Here is a 17,376-nt window from a genome sequence, read left to right on the forward strand (position 1 = left end):
TTGATTTGCAGCAGCTTCACATAGAAACACCAATAAGATCTTTAATGTTGGTGCAAGAGACTTTGCTTGGTTACAAAACCCAAAGGCGTACAAGAAACGCAGTAAGAACTCTTTCTTCTGTAAGAGAAGGCTAGGGTTTCAAAAAGAAAACCTTATGAAGCTCTCTAGGGTTAGGTTTTTCTTTTTCCAACCTCCTTTAAATAGGAGCTTAATGGGCTCTCCTATTCCAAATAGGTTTACACAAACCTTGGGTTTTCCTAGTCCAATAAGGATTATACAAACCCATAAACAAATAGTCTTTTAGAATAAAAATATTGCTGGCTATATTCTGAAAAACCCGTAAGCTCGATTGATCGAGGCATCTGTCGAGTTTTAATGAATCTCGACAGATCGAGATTCTATCGAGGAGGTATCGAGACCTGCAAATTGCACTTTTCTTAAAGAGTTCTTGAGTAGTCTTCATGACTTCAATTTAACCACTTATAATGATCATCTTGAACCTACTTAGATTTACCCAAATACAAGTAAAGTGCGTTTTGTCAAAGGATATGCCAATTACATAAAAACATGTCCCCAACAATCTCCCCCTTTGGCAATTTGTGACAAAACCACAAGAGTACATTGAACGTCCTAGAATACATTCTACTCAAGATTACAGAATAAATAAGCCTAGTCTAAAAGATCTGAACCTTGGAAGTTGCTGCAAGAAGAAGGTTCGGAATCTTGACTTGGCTTTAACTTGTCTTTCCTGAAAGGCACTAAACAAAACACATCAAGGTACCATGTGGAAAATAATGACAAGTTAAATAAACAAGAAACATGTGTATAAAGAGAGAAAAGAAACAACACATGTGAGATAAAGAGTGAAACACATACATCATCATCTAATATAGAAACAACACATGATGTATGTAAATGATTACAAAACCAAAAGATACACAACACAAAAAATATATCAATATCAATGTGTATCAAACTAACTCTCCTCCTAAGTTAGTTACAACAAAAACATTCTTCCCTTTAACATGAAGTTCTCCCCCTAAATCTATTACTCTCCCTGAGGAATAACATTCAATTCTCAAATTTCTCCCCCTTTTTGATACGATTGTAAAAGGGCATAAAAAGCCAAAAGACATGACAGAGACAACAGAAAACTGACATAGAGGGAACAAGGAGAAGAAGGAACCATAGACCTACAAGAAAAAGAAAAAGAAGATGCTATGGACACAAAGATAATAAAAAATATGCAAAACATGTGAAAAATAATGCATGCAAGAGGATCTCGATCAATCGAGAGGTGTCAAGAAGCTATCGAGGAGGTAGGAACATTCTCGATCAATCCACTAGGTGTCGAAAAGCTATCAAGGAGGCAAGAACATTCTCGATCGATCCATTAGGTGTCGAGAAGCTATCGAGGATGCAGAAACATTCTCGATCGATCCACCAGGTATCGAGAAGCTATCGGGATTGCGATTGGAAAAAGCTAAAGAAGCTCGACAGACAGCAAGGTATCGAGGATTAAAATCAGTTTTTCGAGATGTGAAAAACACAGACATGAATGCAATCCAACAAGCAACTCAACCAATGATCCACTCAACATATTAAGCACATGGATCTTCAAAAACACACACACACACACACACACTAAACAAGTCTAACCAATTTTATATTTCAAAAATAAGTCAAGATAATTTAGTGAGCATACATTAATACATGTAAAATCTCGTGATGGCCAAATCACATTGTACCTGCACATGTATTAAGAATAGCAAAGAATATTGCGTGTTGTGTGTGAAAAATATCGCAAGATTGCATAAGTGTATGCATGTTATGATGATTTGAAATATAAGAGAATCACTTTAACTCACACACAATCAAAACTACTTGATGGGGACTATCACCTTTAAGGTACATCCTATAACTCTCACATCTCTTAGAATACACGCTTGCAATCATATTTAAAGTATTTTTGATCTTTTTGCTTTTGATTTTTCTTTGCATATTTTTCTATTAAGCATATCATGCACGAGCTTATTAGAGAGAGAAAAAAAAATACCCAATGATATTTGACATTCTAATTTTGCTATGCCTAAGCACACAAATGTCATTGACACTGCACTTTTGTTATGCCAAATCATACAGGTGTCATATTATGATTGGTGGGCAATAATGATGAGATGATTATTTATGCCTTTCTCTTAGGATTTTCTAGTCCTTCCCGTCAAAAAGAGTGATATGAGTGTTAAGTATAAGAGACAACTGAATCTTACTCATCACAAACACAAGCCATAAAGCTCACTTGCTTAGTTGTGCATAGAGATGCTCATCTAAGTTACAAATAATACAAAGTTTAGAAAACTTTGTTTCAATGGCCATCCAAGGTACACAAGTACCAATGTACACAAAACACACACTGTTTTTGTATTTTTCTGATTTTTCATTTTTTTTTTATTTTTATATCAAAAAAAAAAAAATAATAAAACTGAAAAAAAAAAAACATGTTAAACAAACAACATAAAAGCATGAAAGAAATATGCATATGCATGAAGGCATGATAGAATGGTGTAGATGCATGAAAGCATGATTCCAAAAGCAGATAAGAAATCAAGCAAAGAGAGTCCTACTTTAGATAGAAAGAATTAAAGTAGAGGACAAACAGAATAGACAATTAAGTCTTAGGATCCTTTATCACCCACCCAACACGAGTCTTTGACCGTGAAGATGAAAAGGCACGTGTCCTAATATGACTACTATAGGACATAGAGGAATTAGAATTCCCTTGAAATTGAGTTAAAGAGTTCAAAGCTTTTAATAACTCACCAAGAATAGGTACAGAGCCTTTAGAAAAAGGATGAGACCAATTTGACACTCGCTTATGAGGAAACAACTTAAAACAATTAGGACGAGTGTGACTAGAAGCACCACAATGGTGACAAACATTAATAGTTTTTGAACTACTATGCTTCCTAGAAGGAGGTTTAACCTTAGAGGTTGACAAATTAGGACAATTTGGCCGAATATGACCAACAATATGACAATGATGACAAGTGGGGACAAATTCAGAATTTTAATTCTTCCTAAGAGGAGTTTTAAACATAGGTTTAGAAACTTCAGCATTAACATTAGAATTTTTACCTTTGTCTATCCTAGCAATATTAGCCTTCAACTCTTCATTATTCCTTTTAAATGGAGGAATATAAAAATCCTTTTCTTTTGAGTTAGGCTCAACAACAAGTTTGGCACTAGTTACTTTTTCAACTTCAGTTTTAGATTCAACTAGTTGCTCTTCCAAACTTTTAATTTTGTCCACCTGAGATGAAATTTGATTTTTAAAATTCTCATTCAAATTTTTGGCTTCATCCAATTTTGCAATCAAATCATCTTTTTCAAGCTTGACCTTTTTAAATTTAGTTTTTAATTTTGCAGAATATTCAAGTGATATCATACAAAAATTATAAAGCTTGCAATAGGTATCTTGAATATCATCATCATCATTCAACATACTATCATGCAAATCAAAACAATCAAGAGTTTCCATAACAACAGGGGTGAATGGATCACACAGCAAAGATTAATCCTAATCAGAGTGTGCTTGCTCTGATACCACTTGATAGGCCACAAACTGAATGACCCCTTGTGATAGAAATTAATTAATTAATTAGTCAAGTTATTAATTAATCAATTTATCATACAAACGCGTGGTAGAACAAACAAATCACCAATAAACTAATTATGTAGCAGAAAATAAATAACACGGTGATTTGTTTACGAATGGGGAAAACCTAACGGCAAAAACCCCATCGGGTGATTTTCAGGTCACCACTCCCGAAACTCCACTATTATCACAACAAGCGGTTACAAGTAAATGAATCCCAAGTACCTTACCAACCTACAGTTGAACCCTTACCCCAATATCCAATTGGACTTGTTCTATAGTGACAGTTCTCCTTTTTGATGCACGGCTCCCAAGTACGTGACTAACCAATTTGATGTACGGATCCTAGTACGCGACTTACTCCTTTGCACGAATCCCAGTACGTGACTAACTCTACAGCAACCCTTTGATTGTTGTAGTTGATTTGAAGCAGCTTCACATAGAAACACCAATAAGATCTTCAATGTTGGTGCAAGAGATTTTGCTTGGTTACAGAACCCAAAGGCGTACAAGAAACGCAGCAAGAACTCTTTCTTCTGTAAGAGGAGGCTAGGGTTTCAAAAAGAAAACCTTATGAAGCTCTCTAAGGTTAGGTTTTTCTTTTTCCAACCTCCTTTAAATAGGAGCTTAATGGGCTCTTCTATTCCAAATAGGTTTACACAAACCTTGGGTTTTCCTAGTCCAATAAGGATTATACAAACTCATAAACAAATAGGCTTTTAGAATAAAAATATTGCTGGCTATATTCTGAAAAACCCGTAAGCTCGATCAATCGAGGCATCTGTCGAGTTTTAATGAATCTTGATAGATCGAGCTTCTACCGAGGAGGTATCGAGACCTGCAAATTGCACTTTTCTTGAAGAGTTCTTGAGTAGTCTTCATGTCTTCAATTTAACTACTTGTAATGACCATCTTGAACCTACTTAGATTTACCCAAATACAAGTAAAGTGCGTTTTGTCAAAGAATATGCCAATTACATAAAAATATGTCCCCAACAACATTCATTAACAAGTCAATTTATAAATCTTTTATATTAAAATTTGATAATAGGTTTAACATTTTCATTAAGATTCTTTGATTTGATGACTCTCCTTGTTGAATCACTACATAACTATATAGATAAGTAATGACATAACAAGGAAGACTGTTGTAAGGTTGAATTTATTCAATCATGTGTTGGCTCTATTTCGTAACAAATTTGCTTGTATTTTAGCAATTAGATACCTTGTATTTAGGTGGGAATTATGTAAGGGTTGTGTGTGAGAAAATGTGAAGAAAACTCAAGGTGTGTGCATACAAAGGAGCCTCGTGACTGGATCTCGCGACTGGAAAGTCGCCAAAGTGGCACACGTGTGAAGCATGCAGAGAACTGAAGGGTCATGATAGCTGGAGCACTACAGGACGAAATGTACAGTCTGGCCAGGTAGTTAGCTCGCAACTCAAACTCGCGACTCATTCCACTCGTGAGACTGAGTCGCCAGAAGGTCTTGTTTGGATGAAAACTGACTTTTCACATTCCTCACGTACCTTACTATAAAAACCCTTATACCCACAAAATGCAGAGAGCTTCTAGAGAGAATTTTGAGAGAGAAACCTTAGAGAAAAATAAGATTGACTCATCCACAATCTTTGATATTTGATTCTCCAAATTCCTCTACTCTTACCCTCTCCATTGACATATCCTTGAAAGGTACATTTGTCAAATCTTTATCACACCATACCCATATCAGTAAGGAGGTATTTTGATGTTTGGGAAGCAATTCAGAGATGACCAATTTACTTGGTTGATGCAATGGGCTTATTGCGGGATTCGAGAAGCTAAAAAAGACACGGTTAGGCTTAACCTTGTTAGAGCAAGAAGCTTGGAGGGTTTAGGTGCATTGGGTAGATTAGGCTTGGAATGTCTTCTGCTATTCATGTATCCCAACTTTATTCTTTAGTGGATCATTTGACCGCATGGAGGGCGGCGGAGAGGTTTTTTGCTGAGTTCTTCGGTTTCCTCTTCGATAACACCTGCTGGTGATATCTTTGTGTTTGCATCTCTCTTCCCTTACTCTTTACCTTTTAATTGCTGCTGTGTTTGTGATTAATTATGGTATAGAGTGTTTTACGAATTTGGATATAGCTTATATTCATCATTCCGCACATATAATGTTTGTGTATAAGCTTGTGTTGTTATTGTTGAAATTAGGAGTCTAAACATTCATTAGTGTTTTACACACTAATTGAACTTTCAACTACATGTACTATACTTCATATACCAATGGAAACTGAATTCAAATCTTAGAATATGGCCATTAGTATGGAAAGAAAACTCCACAATTACTCTTCTTTTGTCTACTAGACTATTTTACACAGCCTAGAACAAAATTGTGTCTTGTACTCAACAGTGTTATAATTAATATATTTATGGTTTATTCTCCATTGCTAGCTGCTCGGTAAATGGCTGCAGTAACGAAGCGAGATTTTTATGCCGATTTGCTTATTATCGGAATTCTGTACAACCTAACTAATACATAATATGATAATAATATGATAAGTGCTAGTTTCATACATTTAAATGCTTAATTTTGCTCTTGTACTGTCCTATGGATGAGACATAAGCAGTGTGTCACTAGCAATATTTTGGAAATCAATAAACCTAGAAACACAAAATTTTTCATAATAATTAAGGTGACATGATATGATTATTGCTAATAAAAATGATGTCACTAGTGGCGTCTTATGAAAGCAATGTTCTAATCACAAATTGTCACATCAATAGGGTAAAAAACTTAATTTGTATCCTTTATTAGAATGAAACTACTTCAAGTCTTCAGGCAGGTATTGGGCTTTTTTTGCCTATTATTCTGTTTTTACAAACATGTTTGCTATGTGGCCTCAAACAAAACATATTAGTTACATAGCACTAACCATTATTATAAATAACCTAAGTTAATTTATTTTTTTAAGTTCTTAGTATAACTCAAATATTTGAAATTCAAGTTCCAAATTTTTCTCAAAAAAAGAAAAAGAAAAAAAAAAAAAGAAACTCAAGTTCCAAATTAGGCTACATAATTAATATGTTTTATTTGATGACGTATAACGAATATGTTTCTAAAAACAGAATAATAAACAAATATAATAAACCCAATAATGGCTAGTACTATGCTTTGTCGTCCCATTTAATTATTTTTGGCATTAATTGCGGCAATGTGGTACAGTATTTTTCTCTTCTATTATTGTTATTATTATTATTTTTTTCTTTTTAATTAAAATAAACGGCAATTTCAATCAAATAGAACTTGAAAGGGCAGTAACTCATACAAGCATCAACAATAGTCCTTGTGGGGGGCGGGGGGTGATCTTGAATGAGTCCAATGTAACTAATGTCTCACTGACACAGGGCCCCATGTCATTGAGACATATGAGATATACCACCTTGTCATGGAGAAACTACACTTGCTAAAACAAAAATACCAACTAAACTTAACAGTAATTTTTTCAATACAAAATTTTTTATTCCACTTTTTGTGTGTTCCACTTTATTCTTTACTAGCTATGTTTTTTTTTTTTTTTTTTTTTTTTTTTCATTTAAACTACAATTATCTTATAAGGAAAGTTAATTAAATATATAACAAGTTGTGATTTTTGGAGTATAGATTAAAATGCAAAAGAAAAAAAAAAGTCTTTTCTCCTATCAGTTATAGTTTAAGGAATGATCTAGAGTTCAAATTTAACAGAATTTTTTTACGTGGCAGTAGGCACTAGTTTTAGCTATGTTATTATTATTATTATTATTATTATTATTATTATTTTCATTTTAAACTACATTTATCTTAAAAGGAAAGTTTTTTTTTTTTTTTTTTGAGAAAGATCTTAAAAGGAAAGTTAATCAAATATATAACTAATTGTGATTTTTGGAGTATAGATTAAAACACACCAAAAAAAAAAAAAAAAAAAAAGTCTTTTCTCCTATCAGTTATAGTTTAAGGAATGATCTAGAGTTCAAATTTAACAGAATTTTTTCACGTGGCAACAGGCACTAGTTTTAGACTAACAACATGCTCTTAGTACACTTTTTTTTCTTTTTCTCTTGAAACGTAACTGACTTTTTCTTTTTCTTTTTCACAGGAAACATTCACTCACTTTTTTTTCTTCTTTGACTGGAAACTTTGATTTACTTTGCTCTTATAAGACTTATACTTATTTTCACTTTGATTTATAACACCACTGCAATATCTCAATCCAAACCACATCACAAAAATCCATTAATGGGTGTTTACAACCTCAATGCCAAAGTTTCAATCATGGCTGTTTACACCCTCACGATCAAACATTTCCGATTTCCACAGCTTTTCAACCTTTTTTCTTTATTTATGATCACCAATCTTTTCTCTGTACTAACCCCATTTACATTTACAAGTGCTTTGTCCTTCAACTTCACTAGTTTTAGCTCTCAGGAACTTAACATATCATACGAGAAAGCTTACGCTGATGAAGACCAAGTAATCCAGCTCACAGGCAGCACGCTGAAAGAAGGGTTGGCAGGTCGAGCCAGTTATTTCAGATCCATGCACCTGTGGAATAAGGCCTCCGGACACCTCACAGATTTTTCTACCCATTTTACCTTTGTCATTGATTCGCAGAATCAAACAAAATATGCAGATGGGTTGACCTTCTTCTTCGCACCTAATGGTTCCAAACTTTCTCCGGGTGCCTATGGTAAAAATCTGGGTCTCTATAACTACCCACCGTCAAATTCACAGGATAGTTGTTTTGTTGCAGTGGAATTTGATATTTGGAGCAATTTCCAATGGGATCCGCCTGGGGCACGTGTAGGTATTGATATCAACTCCATGAAATCTGTTGCTAATGTGCCATGGTTGAGTAATATTTCTATAATGGAAGGGAAAACAAATGAAGCTTGGATTAGTTACAATTCAAGCTCAAAAAATTTGAGTGTTGTCTTTACTGGTTTTAAAAACAATGTTACTGTTTTGCAATCGCTTTCTCGTAATGTTGATTTGAGAAATTACCTACCTGAGTGGGTTACCTTTGGATTCTCAGCCGCAACAGGATATAATAGTTCTGCATTACATACTATTAAATCTTGGGATTTTATTTCAAGTCTGGAAATTGATAATAACAATACCAACCCAAAAGGTTCCAGTCTGAACCTCCCCGCTAAGAAAAGGAACACGTCCGTGTTAGTTGTGGGGTTCATTGTTGGTGGATTTATTTTGGTTGGTGGGTTGGCCATGGTTCTGTTTGTCTTGTGGAAGAGGAATCGGAGGGATAAAGAAGATGATCGTGCCCTTGATGAAGAGTTTAAAAGGGGAACAGGACCTCGGAGGTTTTCATATGATGAATTGGCTCGTGCGACAAATGATTTCAATGACAAAGAAAAGCTAGGCCAAGGAGGATTTGGTGGGGTTTACAGGGGATTTTTAAGGGACTTAGATACCATTGTTGCTGTTAAAAGGGTATCAGAAGGGTCTAGACAAGGGATAAGAGAGTATGCATCAGAAGTAAAAATTATCAGTCAATTGAGACACAAGAATTTGGTGCAACTCATTGGATGGTGTCACAAAAGAAGTTCTGGACAACTATTACTTGTTTATGATTTCATGCCCAATGGAAGCTTAGATTCACATCTTTTCAGAGAAGAAGCCTTATTGATATGGGAAGTGAGGTACAAAATTGTACAAGACTTGGCTTCAGCCTTGCTTTACTTGCATGAAGGATGGGAACGCTGTGTGTTGCACAGGAATATAAAATCAAGCAATATTATGCTTGATTTTAATTTCAATGCCAAACTTGGGAATTTTGGATTAGCTAAGCTTGTGGACCATGCTAAAGCATCACGAATTACTGATTTGGTAGGTACCAAGGGCTATATGAACCCAGCATGTGTCACAACTCGTAGGGCCATTAAAGAATCAGATATCTACAGTTTTGGAATTGTTGTATTGGAGTTAGCCTGTGGAAGAAAGCCAACCAAACACGAGGCCCTAGAAGATCAGGTAGTGATGTTGAACTGGGTTAAGGAGCTCCATGAATTAGGAGAGGTTCTTAATGCAGCTGACCAAAGGTTGGGTGGACGTTTTAATGAGCAACAAATGAAGTGCTTGTTAATTTTAGGCCTTTGGTGTGCTCACTCCGAATGCGATCGTAGGCCTTCAATAAGAGAAGCAATTCAAGTGCTCAATTTTGAAGCTCCATTTCCTCTTCTCCAATTAGATACTCTCAGGTCATCATATCGTACTCCAATGAATGAAGCTGCATCTTTGCTTTCAACCTCCAATGGTGCTACTAATTATATGGGATGACAATAGCAATTCCTCATAGTTTAAAGCAAACTTTTTTGCTTATCCACCTGCTTTTCTTTTGTTGTTAAAAGTTAAACTTGTTTGAACTGTACTTTCACTTAAAGTATGAGTGTTTTGTTTTGAATAAGTGTGGAATAAATTGAATGAGTTTATTCAAATTGTGTAATAAATGAAATTGATTTTAGAATTATTTTTTGGTGATATCACCAGGTACCACGCCTTTTCATGTCTTGCCACACAATAGTGGCTCCCCTCACATATAAAATGCGAGTGAGGGAATAATATATAAAGAAAATGACATTTAAAGAATTTTGATATATTTTTCAGTTTTGTTAAGTAATTTTATCATTTTAAACATTTCACTTAATTTGCGAGTGAGGGAATATTTTTTTTTTTTTTTTTTTTTGAGAAAGAGGTAAGTAAATTTTATTGAACTAAATCAAAGCGAAATACATCATCCAAGTCATTGGGTAGCTCTTCTACCCATACATCAGTGTCTGCAGATAAAACTGCTCTTCTAGCTAGGGCATGTGCCAATTTATTACCCTCTCTACGAACATGAACAAAGGAACAACTTGCTAAAGATGAGCTGAAATTGCAAATCTCTTCAATAATATGGCTAAAAAGTGTATGGTTGGGACCACCTGCATTGATGGCTTGAATCACCCGTTGGCAATCACCTTCAAAACACGCTTGAGTGAGCAATAATTCTTTCACCAAGATCACAGCTCTACAGGCGGCCAGGGCTTCAGCATGCTCCACGGACTGGGGTCTAGAAATTTTTTGACTCAACGCTCCCATGACATTACCAGAACTGTCCCGAACCACCACCCCAATTCCAGCAAGCTCACTACTCTCAAAAAAAGCCGCATCAAAATTAGCTTTGTATCCACCCTCTGCTGGCGGTGACCACTTGACACGAGGAACATGTTGCACTGCGTTCGGAGGTCGCTGGTGAACCTCGAAGAACTCCATAACCAGCTCCTTTGCTCTTCGACCTATCTCCTGAATGGGCCACGTGGGTTGGCGTTCACGCAGCTTGTTTCTGCGCTGCCAAAGACTCCAGGTAATTGTTGAGAAGAGAGCAACAGAGAAAACAGAGCCTTGCTGAAAAACAGAGTCTAGCAAGTCCGCGAAGCTCCTGTGGGCTTTCCGATACAAACCAGAAAATCTAGACTCTGATTTCCAAACCGACTTGGCTTGATCACACAGCCATAATGCATGCAAGAGTGTTTCTGGATAATCCTCGCACAGGGAGCAAGTCACGTCCACCAGAATCTTCCGTCGTGCAAGATTTTGTTTTGTGGGAAGGGAGTCCATTGCTGCACGCTAGATAAAGTGTTTGATCCTTTGTGGCGCATGAATTTTCCAAATGCGCTTCCACAGTGAGGAACACTCCCCACCTGACGAAGAAGGAAGTCCATTGATAGCTTCTGCAGCAAGAACTCTGTATGCAGACTTAACCGAGTATTCGCCATTTGGGGTTAGAGGCCAAACCAGCGAGTCCTCTGTATTCACAGCACTGACATATATCCTCATGATCTTCTCTGCTTCCCAAGGGTAAAAAAATTGCTGGATCAAACCAGGGTCCCATGTTTTGGAATTAGGATAAAATAAATCACACACCTTCTCAACCCTTGCATCATTCCTAGGCGAGATCACTCTGCTCTGTCCCACCTCCGGCAACCAACTATGACTCCAAATATCTATCTTCCGGCCATCACCGACCCTCCACACAGCCCCCTTATGAATGACATCCCTGGATTGTAGGAGCATTTTGAAGGTATTGGGACTTCCAAAATGTTTCCATTTGGGAAATATTTAGAGCTAAACACTTTGAAAAGAAGTGAATCCTTATTTTTCAAGAGTCTCCATACTTGCTTAGCAAGCATTGCCTTGTTAAAATTTTGGATATCTCTAAAACCCATACCCCCAATAGATTTGGAGGAACACAATGTACTCCACTTCACCCAATGCACCTTTTTTGGAAAATATAATATATAAAATTGGAAAATATTGTTTTATGCTTCTTGTACACTTCAGCTTTGCAGTGGGAGCTAAAGTTACTTGAATCTTACATTGGTATATAAACTTTGCTTAAAAGGTTAAGTTACTCAATACACAGGGTCAGAATTAGCTTTAATCAAGGTAACCTTGAACACAAAGGGTTTGTAAATAGTCGTTGATGCTGGTCATTTCTTAGAGGTGGATAAGTTCTACGTTCACCATCTAATTTCTCTATTTATTTCTTCAAACACACACACTGACACACAAGGACGGTGCCATCCTTAGACAAGTTCTTTGACCAAGGGAGTCCATGACCCCCATTAAAATTTTTAATTCCTTTATTATTACATATATATATATATATATATATATTTGAAAGTTTGGACCCAAAACAATTTGGCAAAAATCCAATTTACACCCTCTATGTTTGGATGGGTTGTTATTTTCATCCCTATTTTTTTTCATTTTTAATATTTAATTTTCTAAGTCATATCACATTGGTCTTTCTGTTTATTTTCGTATATAAATTGTTGTTAAGTCCAATAAAACGACATTGCATCACATGTTGTGATTCACACAATTTTATAGACAACAAAGGAAGAAAGAATCAACTTGAAGTTGAAATATAAAAGTACTTTGAAATCGGTCCAAGTCATCCAACCCGATTAACCGGACACTGCTCCCTGAGAATCTTAAATAATTATGGCTTGGCTCAGGGTTAAATCGCGATTCCAATTTTCACCCCTGAATTCAAAGTTACAGTCCCAAAACAAACTAATTCCACAAAAAATAAAAGGTTCTATTATTCGTAGGGTATTTATTAATATATTATTTTAAGAAATTTTTTATACAATTTATATGAAAAATGCAAAAAACTGCCAAAATAATCAGTTATTTTTTTCTTTTCTCATACGATATTTTTAAACTAATTTCATAAACTAATACTCTAGGAAATTAATTAAGGTATCCCTAAAATACCATTGAAATAAAAAAGCATAAACCTTATCTTTTCACTGCTTCTTCTTCTTCTTCATCATCATCTTCTTCTTTCTTTTTCTGCGTTTTCATTCATCTGTCAGTACCCAAAAGTCAAGAATTTTTTCCTTTTTCAATAAGTTGTCTACCACTATGGCAGGCACTACCCTTTTCCCATGTGAAAAGTTGGACATGTGATCACGTCCCCACCATTCATTTGCTTTGTAATTTTCATTTAATTGCTTCATGACTTTGAAATATGTGATTCAGTCTTCTTCTTTTTTTTTGAGAAAGCGATTCAGTCTTCTTAATACTATAAATCTATCAATTCATATAATAACTCTTTTTTTTTTTTTTTTTTACATTGTACACCAAACAAATACGTTTAATACTGTACAAATTTACAAAAAGTGTACAATATTATGTACATTTATATAAAAGTGTGCAGTATTATATGCATTTTTTTTATATACAATGTTAATCTTACTATAATGTAAACTAATCATCTTCTTTATTATTATCTATATATATATATATATATATATATATATAAAACCGAAGCCTCTGCTGGCACCACAATTTTCCACGTCAGCACAATATTTAAAAAATAAAAAATAAAAATAAAAACATTATAACACCTCAAAACCCTAGCAACCTTACCCTCAAAACCCTAGCAACCTTACCCCTCTCTCAAGTTAAGAAATATAAAACCACAGTTTCTGCAAACTCTCTCTCTCCAATGGTAAATATTAAATTCAACCCCTTTAATTTCTCTTTATATTTTTGAGGCTTCTATAGAGTTATAGTGAGTTATGCTGATTTTGTTTTTTTTTTTTGTGTGTATAGATGGTCATAATACTCCGGTATTCCAAGAAAAGTTTGTGTTTTCGTTAATTGAAGGCCTTAGAGAGATAAGTGTTGCAGTTTGGAACAGCAATATAAAAGACGATTTCATTGGCAGCGGAAAGTAATTACTTTGTCTCATATTTTTGTTTTTTGAATTGATTTTGTGTGCTTTTTAGACCCTTTTGGATCAATTTTGTTAATTGGGTGTTTTTTTTTTTTTTTTGATAGGGTCCAATTGGGGAAGGTTCTTTCAAAGGGTTACGACGACCGCACTTGGTATCTGTATACTAATAGTGGGGGGGGGGGGTAAGTGCTATAAATTACTAACCCTTTTAAGTGTATAATCTGTTTATAAAATTATCTATAATATTTTGTCCTCCGAAAATTTTATCTCTTTAATTTTATTATATTGTGTTTCTTAAGCTATAGACAGATTTTATTTGTTTCTTATTTTCAATAATAAATCATTTTATTGCAATACCGGTAATTGTTTGAGAAATCCAATATGTTCATATCTCTATAGAATAGAAAATAGTAGAAGCCAATTTTATTACAACTACTTAAATTGAGTTGACTTAATTCCGTACAATTACAAAGTATAGCATGAAAGATAATGGAATTAATTGTTATAATTTTTATTTTCTTTCCATGTTTTTATTGTTGATGAGAAATTAAGGCTCAGTTGCACAATATGTGTAAATTCTTCAGAAGGCTACTTTAAATAGTAAGTCAATGTGTCTCTTACATTTGGGTATTAGTTAGAATTATTTTCAAATGATTGTTCCAATAAAAGTGAATGTGTATAAATTTTGTTTAACTATCCCGTGCATCGCACGGGTTAGCGACTAGTTATTATTATTATTATTATTATTATTATGTTTTTTTAACGATTGATAATATTGCGTTGATTTTTGAAACACTATAATGAATGTTGTGATATGAAAAATATATTTGAAAGATGGGCTTTATATTTATTTGGACTATTTTAGTCAATTTTTCTATTTGTATTAATTTAATATATTTATTATATTTTAAATAATTTTTAAATTAATTATAATGTCATCATAGTGGAACCTCGATCCAACCTTAACAACTTAAAATCTTTTCCTATTACGATTCTTTGAATGGTCTGAATTTCAAAAACATGATAATTTTTAATAACTAAAATGACAAATAAATAAAGTTTAGAGACAAAATTATAAACAATTCATCCAAATTTTTTATTGCCAATTTTTTTTTTCAAATTTTGTATTTGCATTGATGATAAGTGATATTTTTAGATTAATTAATAAATTTTAAACGGGTTGGAAGTAGTGTTAAATTTTCAAAAAACTGACACAAAAGTAAAATAGATTTGAAATCCAATGGGGAAATTTGACATAAAATTAGAGTGCAATTAAAATTAAGTGAAAATTACATAAAAATGGCCAAAGTTTATACAACATTTCAGATTGGGTCCCAAGGTTTTGATCTTTTCACTCTATGTTCCAAAATTTTGAAATTGTTTTAATGTGAAGTCTCTATCCATCTTCATTATTTAGGAGCAATAATGGAGTAGAGAAAAGCAAGAAACCATATATTTAACTCTATGTTTCCCCTAAGACTTGTTTATAATCAATTGTTAGCCATTTGATAGAATAAATAGAGAAAGTGGTTCACTGAAAATCGAATTTGGTTAACTCTATGAGATACAAAATTTTATCATTTGTTTATCCTTTTTTCTCTACTCCATTACTATCCATAATAATGAGAAAAAAAAAATAATGGATTTTTTTCTTTGAGAAGAACAAATAATGGATTTGGATAGGGGTTTCAAATTTAAACAATATCATAAGTTTGGGACTATTTGACAAAGGTAAAACTCATGACCCATTTGAAGTATGATATAAACGTTAGGCTTTTTATGTAATCCCCTAAGATCTAATTGGATCTTTATTGATATATAATATATTAAAGTAAAATTTCAATAAATAATTCAATTAATATGTCATATAGTTTAGTAGGTTTATATTAACAATTTATCGTTCCTCTCTTTTGATTAACATGTAAATATGCAATGTAATATAATCGAAACTATTTCTCCAATTATTATTACATATAACGAGTATTATATATGGACTATAAAGACTTTTTTTTAATAAACATTTCAAATTGAGGTTACAACATATGTGCATATTGCGCAAGCCATTGACTAGTTCCTATAAAAAGAATGAGAGCTACATTTTGCTTAGTCCAATAATTGAGATGTACAAAACAAACTACAGGAAGTCATAATGCTATGAAATTGTTTCATGGGTTGCAATTGGATGTTATAATTAATGTCTAGTTTCATCACCTCGACAGAGGGAGAATGTTGAATTTTCTCTTCTATTGCCGTATTTGACACTCACTTTATATTCTTCTAGTAAGCCATAAAAGCTATAAGAACCATGTTTGCCATTCTTTATGCAGCTTGTCAACAACGTCTCCAGCGGGCAAAAATATGGAAATTATTATGAGTCAGACGCATTTGGTAACACCAGCATTATTCCATTCACAGAATGATGTGAAAAGCCTTCTCTCAATACTTATTCTAAGTAAATGGCCTACACAGTTTTCGGTATTGACTCCCTAACTACACACAAAGTCTTCAGTCAATTAGGGGCACATTCATTTATATATTCCAAGGGCAACAAAATATGTAGTTTGGAATAAATTCAAACTAAAACTAGCCTACTATTTGATGGCTCAAACGAGTATTCATGCCTACAGAGAAAACTTTGTAGAATTGACTCATTGATTACACTATTACTTTTTGTTTTTCTTTTTTTGAAATCTCAAGGGGCTAGGGCCCAAAGTGGTTCATCCCTAACTATAGCTATAGAGTTTTTGTAATATTTATTTTTAAATCATTTTTTTTATCATTTTAAGCAATTAGAAAATTATAGTAAATAGTACTTTAAAGTTCTTGATTAGTATAACTTGAATCTTATGTTGTAATAGCAGAAGCTCAATTATCAAATTGTTGTAGAAAAATGCTGCCGAATTGCACTCATATACAAGATTGATTGTGAAAATATTATGTGCTTTAGAAAGATCTCTAAAAAATGAATAATAAGAGTGGATTTAACTTGAAAGAAAATATACACATGCACACACAAGAGAGAACAAGGATTTACGAAATTCGACTTTTGACTTACACCCACCAACTGTAAGTTTCACTAATAAATATGGAAAATACAAATGGTGCATGTAATGACACTCTCACTCAATCCAAACCCCAATACACTCAATCCTACAATCTCTCACAAATACAAAGAGAAGTTATGTTTCTTCTCCGCAATTGCCGCACCACTCCTCTCTCCTTATTTACAACAATCTGCATCTAACATATACAGAGAGCAAAGTCACCAAATGTCAGCCAACGTGCATGCAAGAAAGTCAATGTCCGCAAGCCTGTACAAGAAAGTTAAAAGGACACTGCATTCCATTCCATGTTGACATATTACAAGAACGAGCTTGTGCTTGTGTTGACATTGCATGCAAAGGAGAGACGTGAACCCCTAAATTTCAGCTTTTCCAAAAATACTATAAAACTTAAA

General features: G+C 33.9%; 2 protein-coding genes across 2 annotated transcripts; one reads left to right on the top strand and one right to left on the bottom strand.

Annotated features, from left to right (window-relative positions):
• Window positions 1-7,876: 7,876 nt before the first annotated feature.
• LOC126706600 (L-type lectin-domain containing receptor kinase IX.1-like) lies at window positions 7,877-10,071 on the top strand. Its single transcript, XM_050406136.1, has one exon. It carries the CDS (start codon window positions 7,910-7,912, stop codon window positions 9,965-9,967), a length of 2,058 nt encoding a protein of 685 aa, XP_050262093.1. The 5' UTR covers window positions 7,877-7,909; the 3' UTR covers window positions 9,968-10,071.
• Window positions 10,072-10,393: 322 nt separating this feature from the next.
• On the bottom strand, window positions 10,394-11,287 carry LOC126705172 (uncharacterized). Its single transcript, XM_050404099.1, has one exon. The coding sequence runs from the start codon at window positions 11,285-11,287 to the stop codon at window positions 10,394-10,396; it is 894 nt and encodes a 297-aa protein (XP_050260056.1).
• Between the last annotated feature and the right edge of the window lie 6,089 nt (window positions 11,288-17,376).

This window comes from Quercus robur, chromosome 11 (genome assembly GCF_932294415.1).
Source record: "Quercus robur chromosome 11, dhQueRobu3.1, whole genome shotgun sequence".
In the NCBI taxonomy this organism is placed as follows: domain Eukaryota; kingdom Viridiplantae; phylum Streptophyta; class Magnoliopsida; order Fagales; family Fagaceae; genus Quercus; species Quercus robur.

What these genes read in the sequence shown, in the direction of transcription:
- LOC126705172 (XM_050404099.1), bottom strand. Translation starts at nt 11,287, where the DNA reads ATGGACTCCCTTCCCACAAAACAAAATCTTGCACGACGGAAGATTCTG.
- LOC126706600 (XM_050406136.1), top strand. Translation starts at nt 7,910, where the DNA reads ATGGGTGTTTACAACCTCAATGCCAAAGTTTCAATCATGGCTGTTTAC.